The sequence below is a fragment of the Montipora foliosa genome, chromosome 8 (genome assembly GCF_036669935.1).
Source record: "Montipora foliosa isolate CH-2021 chromosome 8, ASM3666993v2, whole genome shotgun sequence".
NCBI classification, from domain to species: Eukaryota; Metazoa; Cnidaria; class Anthozoa; order Scleractinia; family Acroporidae; genus Montipora; species Montipora foliosa.
In genome coordinates, this window is record NC_090876.1 from 49,229,396 (window position 1) to 49,239,395 (window position 10,000).

At 40.6% G+C, this 10,000-nt stretch overlaps 1 protein-coding gene across 1 annotated transcript in view; it reads left to right on the forward strand.

Moving 5' to 3' along the window:
• The window catches only part of LOC138012485 (DNA-directed RNA polymerase I subunit RPA2-like), a 48,774-nt gene that overhangs the window by 539 nt on the left and 38,235 nt on the right, over nucleotides 1–10,000 (forward strand). The window contains exons 2-5 of the mRNA XM_068859268.1: nucleotides 1,439–1,516; nucleotides 2,689–2,748; nucleotides 7,093–7,167; nucleotides 7,505–7,624. Of these exons, the coding sequence (XP_068715369.1) occupies nucleotides 1,439–1,516; nucleotides 2,689–2,748; nucleotides 7,093–7,167; nucleotides 7,505–7,624 (333 nt within the window). The remainder of the gene's footprint in view (nucleotides 1–1,438; nucleotides 1,517–2,688; nucleotides 2,749–7,092; nucleotides 7,168–7,504; nucleotides 7,625–10,000) is intronic.

Here is a 10,000-nt window from a genome sequence, read left to right on the forward strand (position 1 = left end):
ATAATCACGTTGTAGATATCAGAATTTCATAGTAAACGGCCTTCATCCCCTATGAAATAGCCAGATTTCCCCCCGGGGGAGCGGGGGGGAGTACTTGGGTCAATTTTTGTTGGGTATGTGCTGCTGGTCTCTCCGAACCCCAACCCCATCATAGTCTATTCTGTGACCAATCATAGACCCCATCATAGTCCCTTTTGAGCTAATGTCATTTTCGCTATCCCAACGTAGTCACTTTCTGATTATGCCTCTACCTTATAAAGCCTTTTAAGTAGGTCATCCTTAAATGAATTGACACGTTTGTTAAATTGAATGTAGAACACTTTACTTTTCACCTACAGTAAATATTTACAAGTGTACCGTACCGAGCCGACTGTTAAATATTAAAACAACAGCGCAAACCATTTTTTAACAGCGGATCTTCCTATTTTTAAATCCCTGCTTACCAGAATTTTCTTATCCCAGAAATCCCGAAAATGTGCGACCCCATTCTAGTAACTCTACTAAAAATGTAACTCCATTATAGTCAATCCAGTCGTGAAAATGCATCACCAGCGGCACATCCCCATTAGCCTATTATAAGGAAGTACCCCCCCCCCCCCCGGATTTCCCCTATCCCTTACATGAAGTTTGAATTGAATATATTAATGGTTCACTTGATCAGTAACCTTGTTTTTGTACTCAGACAAATGAAAACGTTTCATGATAATAGAGCTCGAATCCAGGAGGATTCGTTGGGGACACCGACATGACTACCGTGATGTCACAAGACGCATTATCCGTCTGGACGAAAAATGTTCTGATGTGGGTCGTTTAAGATGCATAACGAAATATAGTTTGTCTCGACAGATAATGAATCTTCTGCCCGTCTTTATATAGTACTGTGCAAAAAGAATGCAAACAAATTTCCACGAAATTCGGTTATTGTTCTCTCGAAATTTCGCCAAAATTTTGATGGGGGAAGAAGTGTGATTTTTTGGCTGAAATTTCAAAAAAATTTTGCTGAGCTGCACAAAAGTTCGAACACAGGATGAAAATTTGCTAATCTAGCAACGAAATTTCGTTTGGAGTTTGTATGTACGGAAACGAAAATTAATTTATGGTAAAAGTTTTCAATAATTATTTGAGGATTCCATGTCCTTAATGTTTGTTTGGCACATTTAAGTCCAGGAACCCAGATTTTATCAGGCATGAAGGGGTGGTGGGACCGGTGATGTAGCAGGAGTGAGTTGTCGCTTTGTTGGAAGTGAAATGTTAGTGGAATGTTTGTGGAGTGTAACTTCATTTCATACATTACATGTATATTTTAATACAAAAGAGAACTTATACTGTAACTTCCTGTTTCTGTACATAGTGTGTAAATAATATTATTTTCAGCCTATGCTGCACTATGAAATCATAAGGTAAATCAGGTTGTATGTTCGTTTTCCTATCTCTGTAGGCCCTGCAAGATCTTGTCAGGCCTCATATTGAGTCTTTCAACTTTATGTTGGAAGAAGGCCTTTCCCTAGCAGTTCAGGTATGCAATTGAGGGTGAATTTATTTGGGATAGTTCAGTTCATATGAATCTCTAAATTCCTTCTTACATATAGATTCTGTTGTAAGAAAATATTTGTTGATATGCAGGGCTGGCCTAGTAGTGAGGGTACATGCTTCCCATCAATGTGGCCTGGGTTTGATTCCCAGACTCTGTGTCCAAAGGTTTTCCTCCAGGTACTCCGGTTGTCCCCTCTCCTCAAAAACCAACCATGATTTGGTATGTGTCGATTTGATCTCTTTACAGTGTCCACAATATTAGTTTCTCAGCACTAAATACACTTGGCACTTAATTTAAGTTCATTATTAAAATTATTACACCCTGACACTTTGGCATAAAATCATTCTTTGCAAATTAAGTATCAACAATACCTCACATCCTTAGCTAGAGTGGTTGATGATTTTATCAAGCCAAGTCTTCGAGAAATTGTGATGATAATTTTATGACTCAACAGCTGATTTCATACGGACTCTTAATAATAATAATAATAATAATAATAATAATAATAATAATGATGATGATGATGATGATCATCATCATCATCATAATCATAATAATAATCATCATCATCATCACTTTATTTAAGTCTCATGGTTATTTAGCCAAGCACGAGTGCTCTGTACTTATTGGGGAGACTACAAATCAACTGAAATCAGAACAAATCAAATCAAATGTTGGTTTTTGAGGAGACGGGAAAACCGGAGTACCCAGGGATAAACCTCTCTGAGCAGAGTAGGGAACCAAAAAACTCATCCCACATATGGCGTCAAATCAGGGCATCAATCCTGGGCCACATTGGTGGAAGTCGAGTGCTCTCACCACTGTGGCAGCCCTGCTTGTGCAAGAAGGATTAAGTTTGTTATTGGGTACAAAATTATTGCCAGTGATTTAGACTGCAAAACAGTCATTTTCTTCCATTTTCGGAAGGCACGAAGCGCCGTAAGCATGATCCTCGCGTGTGAAGCGCGCGAGTCTCACACGCCCATTCTCCCTCGCCGTTTCTACACTCGTTCCAGACCTTTTGTTTGAATATTTACTTTGTCTCTTGCGTTCGCAAAAAATATGACTGTTTTGCAGTCTACCAGTGATTTGAATCGTAAACTAAATGTACAGGAAAATTAAGTTCAGATTGCATTTTCATCACTCCTTTTAAGGGAATTCATCCTCAGGAGTTCTTGCTTGCCAATGGACAGAGAGTCACTCTATACTTCACAGTAAGTTATTAATTAAAAACAGTTATTAGGTACGTAGTACAGGTATGAAGCATTAGGGACAAAAAATATTATTAATATTGGGAAAATATATAGACCATGTTATTCATAATTGGCAGCTATTAAAATTATTGTTCCTTTGTCCTTGTGCTAATAAGACCAAGTACATGATATAGCCTCATTTTCATGAACAAGAAAAGTAATGTTGCTCTAGGGAAAGGCTAGTTGGTTTCACCAGCGCCGCCGGAAGATTTCCTCATTCAGGGTGCCAATGTTAGCCCGGTTTCGAATCTCCTCATTCGACATTTTCATTGGCCAATAGATCTTCATAAGCCTCAGACTTTTAGGTAGAAATACGTCTAGCTTGGTCGCATCTCTTTTAGTCATACGCCATGTTTCACAACCGTACAACAGAACAGCTATGACGTTGGACTTAAAGATCTTCAGCTTAGTTTTCAATTTCAGTTGACTGCTCTTCCATATGTTTCTAAGCTTGCTGAATGCTGCTCTGGTGGCTCGAACCAGTTCGATCACCTGAAAAACACATCTTTATTAGAGGGATTGACACTCCAACACTTTATCACTTAACAGCAATGTTATGGTATGGAGCGTTATTAGTGACAAAATTCACTTTTAGTATTATGAAGTAGTTATGGGGTTATGAGGTAGTTTTCTATTGAAGTAATTTTGGCATTATGAAGTAGTTTTGGCATCATGAAGTAGTTTTGGCATTATGAAGTAGTTATGGGATTATGAAGTAGTTTTGGCATTATGAAGTAGTTATGGGGTTATGAAGTAGTTTTGGCGTTATGAAGTAGTTTTAAAATTATGATGTAGTCTTGGCATTATGAAGTAGTTTTGGCATCATGAAGTAGTTTTGGCATTATGAAGTAGTTATGGGGTTATGAAGTAGTTTTGGCGTTATGGAGTAGTTTTAAAATTATGATGTAGTCTTGGCATTATGAAGTAGTTTTGGTATTATGAAGTAGTTTTGGCATTATGATGTAGTTTTGGCATTATGACGTAGTTTTGGAATTATGATGTAGTTTTGGCATTATGATGGTACCATGATTCTGTGCGAGTGTGCAATCGGGTAGGAAGGGGATCATGGAATAACAAAAAACCCGCGCAATCTGGACATGAAATCAACATGGCAGCCGGCAGTGAAGAGATCGCCGAGTCGCTGAATAAATGTGTTAAAAATCTGGCGACTGCTGCAGAGGCACTTCAAAAGTTAAGAAACGAAACTGGAAATCAAATATCTGAGAATAGACTGACAATGGTAAACCGCCCTACTGAGTTGAAGGAACATCGGAAATTGTTTGGATTAAACCTCCGTCTCACTCTAAATCTAAGTTTACCTCGAGCGTGTCATCGCCGTCGAATGTATAAAGAGGTTCAAGAATGGAAGTTGCAAGGTCTTGATTCCCATCCGTAACACTTGGACCCACAAGTTTTTCCTTTGTGCTAGTAGTATGTGTTCACAAGTTCCAACGACGCGAGAAAAGATGGAGCTTATTGAATCATTTCCAGTATTGAAAGAATGTGGAGGATATGAAATAATGCGCTCGGTTGTTGGGTCTTGTAAATTGCTTGAAGTGTTACTTGTTCCTCCTGGAGGTTACAACGTCCCCTACTTGAAGTCATGCCTTCTTCAAGCAAAGGGCTACATCAGACCAATACAGAAACAACTTTCACTAGAGCCACTGTCAGAAAAAGATGATAGCTTCGCTGTAAGTATGACTTCCATATTAATCGTACATGTTAATCAAAATGTGAATTCGTAAAACCATAGGCAGCCCAAGTTCGCGTCACAACAGGCAGCGGTTGGGAAAGTTAACGCGTTATAAGACCTTGTATGGGAAATAAAATACCGTCGATTATGAAGCCTAAAATAGGCTCAAGTTAACGTTCATTCAATAAAATGAATAAAACTGACTCACCTCTGGTGTATTCTTGTGCCTTTTGGAGCTTATTTTACCGTTTCGGGAATTCCTTGTCTTCATTGTTCTAAGACGAAGTCGGGTGGAGTTAATTTGAGTAGTAGGGTGGAGTTAATTTGACCTCGGACCCAAGCTCCATGACCAATTTGGTAATCAGCAGCTGTTATTTTCAACAGCTATCGTGGAATCAGAAGCAGAAAATGCTCATTTCCAGCCAAGTGCTTGGGGATTTTTGACGACGAAACATTCACCGAGGTTCGCAAATGATGGGGTTTAGCTTTGCGTGAAAAAATCGCGGCTGGGATAGATTTTCGAGGCGCAAACCGCCTCTGAGCTGACTACGGTCGAAATCTTAGTGTGCAGCCTTGACTTCGTCTTAGAACAATGAAGACAAGGAATTCCCGAAACGGTAAAATAAGCTCCAAAAGGCACAAGAATACACCAGAGGTGAGTCAGTTTTATTCATTTTATTGAATGAACGTTAACTTGAGCCTATTTGAGGCTTCATAATCGACGGTATTTTATTTCCCATACAAGGTCTTATAACGCGTTAACATTCTCAACCGCTGCCTGTTGTGACGCGAACTTGGGCTGCTTATGGTTTTACGAATTCACATTTTGATTAACATGTACGATTAATATGGAAGTCATACTTACAGCGAAGCTATCATCTTTTTCTGACAGTGGCTCTAGTGAAAGTTGTTTCTGTATTGGTCTGATGTAACCCTTTGCTTGAAGAAGGCATGACTTCAAGTAGGGGACGTTGTAACCTCCAGGAGGAACAAGTAACACTTCAAGCAATTTACAAGACCCAACAACCGAGCGCATTATTTCATATCCTCCACATTCTTTCAATACTGGAAATGATTCAATAAGCTCCATCTTTTCTCGCGTCGTTGGAACTTGTGAACACCTACTACTAGCACAAAGGAAAAACTTGTGGGTCCAAGTGTTACGGATGGGAATCAAGACCTTGCAACTTCCATTCTTGAACCTCTTTATACATTCGACGGCGATGACACGCTCGAGGTAAACTTAGATTTAGAGTGAGACGGAGGTTTAATCCAAACAATTTCCGATGTTCCTTCAACTCAGTAGGGCGGTTTACCATTGTCAGTCTATTCTCAGATATTTGATTTCCAGTTTCGTTTCTTAACTTTTGAAGTGCCTCTGCAGCAGTCGCCAGATTTTTAACACATTTATTCAGCGACTTGGCGATCTCTTCACTGCCGGCTGCCATGTTGATTTCATGTCCAGATTGCGCGGGTTTTTTGTTATCCCATGATCCCCTTCCTACCCGATTGCACACTCGCACAGAATCATGGTACCATCATAATGCCAAAACTACATCATAATTCCAAAACTACGTCATAATGCCAAAACTACATCATAATGCCAAAACTACTTCATAATACCAAAACTACTTCATAATGCCAAGACTACATCATAATTTTAAAACTACTCCATAACGCCAAAACTACTTCATAACCCCATAACTACTTCATAATGCCAAAACTACTTCATGATGCCAAAACTACTTCATAATGCCAAGACTACATCATAATTTTAAAACTACTTCATAACGCCAAAACTACTTCATAACCCCATAACTACTTCATAATGCCAAAACTACTTCATAATCCCATAACTACTTCATAATGCCAAAACTACTTCATGATGCCAAAACTACTTCATAATGCCAAAATTACTTCAATAGAAAACTACCTCATAATCCCATAACTACTTCATAATACTAAAAGTGAATTTTGTCACTAATGACGCTCCATATTATGGCACCATATTAAACACCAATTATTGCTGAAAAGAATCGGTCATTTTTGTGACTTAAAAAGTTACCGTGGCAACAAGAAAGACCTGCAAAAACAGCCCATATTTTGGTTTTAGCTGCTCATACCTCAAAAACTAACTCAGTGACCCCCATTTTTAATTTCTTTAATTTGGTAATCAGCATGCCAGAGTGAAACTTTCTGCAAAGTTTGAAAAAATTATCTGGAGCGGATTCTGAGCCACCTTAAATAATTGAAAATTTAAGGTAACTCTGAAACGGCTCCACAGAATTTCTTTAAACTTTGCAGAAAGTTTTATCGTGGCTGGCTGATGACTTTTGTGCAATAAAAAATTGGGATCATCAAGTTCGTTTTTCAGATATGAGCAGCTAAAGCCAAAATATAGGGTGTTTTTGCAAGGTTTTCCTGTTTCCATGGGACTTTCTTTTCACAAAAATGATTGCATCTTATTCAACAATAATTGATGTTTCAGATGGTATGTGATTAAGTGTTGGAGTGTCAATCCTTCTAATAACAAGGTCTCTTTCAAGTACTGAAACTGGTTTGAGCCACCTTAAAGGTTTGCATTTTTTTGTTGTCATAATCACCACTTTCAGGATGCTTCAGTTGGGGTGCCAACATTATCAGAAAGAAATGTTCATGCCACACATTACAAGGTCTATCCTGCAGAGGTAATGTATTAATGGTTTTATGGGTGTAATTAAAAATTATTAACCAATATGATGTACAATTCGGGACAATGTGTGTCCTCTATTTCCCTATATAAACCCCACATTGTCACCAATAGAGAGCCTGGGCCATCTGTGGTTGGATTTTTGATCCTTTTACCTCCTGCACAGTACTCCAATGCTCAACCAATAGAGCCAACAAGTTGGCGGATGAATGTAAATGGTTATCATCAATTTTTTTATGCATCTGTCCTTTTATTGATCACAAACTGAATCATGAAGTTAAGGCTTGAATCCTCAGCAAACTTTGACTGCTTTTTTCCCCTCTTGTTGGTTTTAGTGTCGGGAACGTGGTACTACATACAAAGCCAAACTTCAGGTTACCTTGCAATGGAAAATTGACAATCAAACTCAGGGGAATGTGACAAAGGCCATAGCAAGTATTCCCATCATGCTTAAAGTAAGTGAGCACGCCTTTCGATTTAATTAACACAGTACCAGTTTAATTCAATTTTCTTGGCTTTAGACCCTTTTATCCAGTCCAATATGCAGTTGGGTGACATCAAAATAATAAATTGTTTGAACCCAGGAGTCTTATCTATCATAATAATTATTAATTGAAGTATGATCTTCCGTACGATCAACTGAGTTGTTGAGTAACATCACAACCTAGTTGACCAATTACATCAATGACCAGAGTGTTTATACCATCTAAATGTACTGACATTACACAAATCACTTGACTCTGAAGATGAATTGCACTCTTTTACAAGTTGTCGAAGCCCTCAGTCTATGTCATCCTAAAGAGCCCTTCTCACTACACTCACCCAGATGATCATACTTCACTTATTAGTATAAATAAAGTGACATCAAACGTGGGCTTATTAAAATAAGTTGAAAGGCAATACCAAAAGAAAGGAATAATTTCAAAGGTGCTGAGATTGAGCCCAATCGCAGAAAAGTGTGTTACCCTAGATTGTAGGCACTTTTTAAGTTAAAAAGTGACTGTAGTAGGCATCCTTCTGTCTCGAGAGACAATGCTATACACCATGTGTAGTCATTGGGACTGCTGAGAGCAGCATCTTTCATGGTTCAGCAGCCCTTTCCATGCATGACAGTCTCTGCAACAGCAGACACACAAATTCAGAGTGCAGGGTGTCCGCTGTGTTCTCCTGCCTCGCTTTCCTCCTTTCTCTCCTTTCCTTCAGCTGTAAGATCCTTTTCTCTTCGCCCCTCTTGACCCCACTATTGACAGCATGGTGCAAACCATTGCGATCAAGTGCAAGCGCCTCCTAGCTCTCTGTGTCAATGCCTGTGAGTTTCAAGTTATGCTTGCAGACATCCTTGAAATGCAGTGCTGGCCGACCTAGTGGGTGACATCCTGTAGCCAGCTCACCATACAAGATGTCCTTTGGTATATGGCCGTCCTCCATACGATGTACACGACCGAGCCAACGAAGTCGACACTTGCGAAGCATGAGATGCATGCTAAGAGAACCTGCTTTCTCCAGCACAGCAACATTGGTGACTTTGTCATGCTATGTGATGCCCATGATCCGTCACAAGCAGCGCAGATGGAAGCTTTCCAGGTGGTTCTCCTGTCTAGCGTGTCGTCCAAGACTTGCTGCCATATAGTAAGGTACTGAGGACGCATGCCTGGTATACCTTGAGTTTGGTATTCAAGGTCAGCTGACTGTTTTCCCACACCCTCTTGCTCAACTTCGACAGAGCATGGGCAAACCTGTTGATAAGGTGTAGAAGTCCTTCCTCGGTGTGTGCGATCAGGGCCGCATCGTCAGCAAACAGCATTTCTCTGAGGAGGACAGTCTGGACCTTGGTCTTTGCCCTCATTCGGGACAGACTGAACAGTTTCCCATCACTCCTGGTGTGCAGGTAGACCCCCTCCTTGGAGTGCTGAAAAGTGAAGTTCAGCAATAGTGAGAAGAAGATGCTGAACAGAGTTGGCGCAGGGACGCAACCTTGTTTTACACCACTCATGATCTTAAAGGGTTCTGATGAGGCACTGTTGTAGCTCACTGTGCCCTGCATGCCGTCATGGAAGGAGGCAATGATGTTAAGTAGCCTAGGGGGGGGGGGGGGGGGGCAGCCGATCTTCTTCAGGAGCTTGAACAGGCCACTCCTGCTCACAAGGTCAAAAGCCTTGGTAAGATTGATGACATCTGTTGAGTGGCATCTGTTGTTCACGGCACTTCTCTTGCATTTGTCAAATGGAGAAAATCATATCGACCATGGAACGCTCTGCCCTAAAGCCACATTGAGACTCAAGAAGAACGTGGCTGGCAAGGACTTGCAGGTGAGACAGTACTACACCGGCAAAAACCTTGCCTACGATAATCAGCAAAGATTTGCCCAGGTAGTTATTGCAATCACTGCGGTCACCCTTGCATTTGTACAGTGTGACGATCTTGGAGTCGCGCATATCCTGAGGTACCTTCCCTTCACTCCAGCAAAGGCACAGGAGGGCTGACTTGCCACACTTGATGATTTCAGGGTGTATGCCATCTTCTCCCCATGCTTTGCTGCTTGACAACGCATCAATAGCTTTGCTAAGTTCTTCCATGGTCGGCTCGGCGTCAAGTTCCTCCAGTACGGGCAGATCTTCAATAGTATCAAGTGCTTCCTGAGAGACTGTGCTTATTCTGGAGTAAAGGTCAAGAAGATGCTCGACCCATCTTTCTAGCTGTTTGTCCTGGGCTGTGATAACTTCCCCTGTTTTGGATTTTAAGGGCACAGTTTTCTTGACTGGCTTGCCTGTTGCTTGCTTGATGCCCACATTCATGTCCCTGATATTACCGGTGAGAGAGGCTTGCTGGAT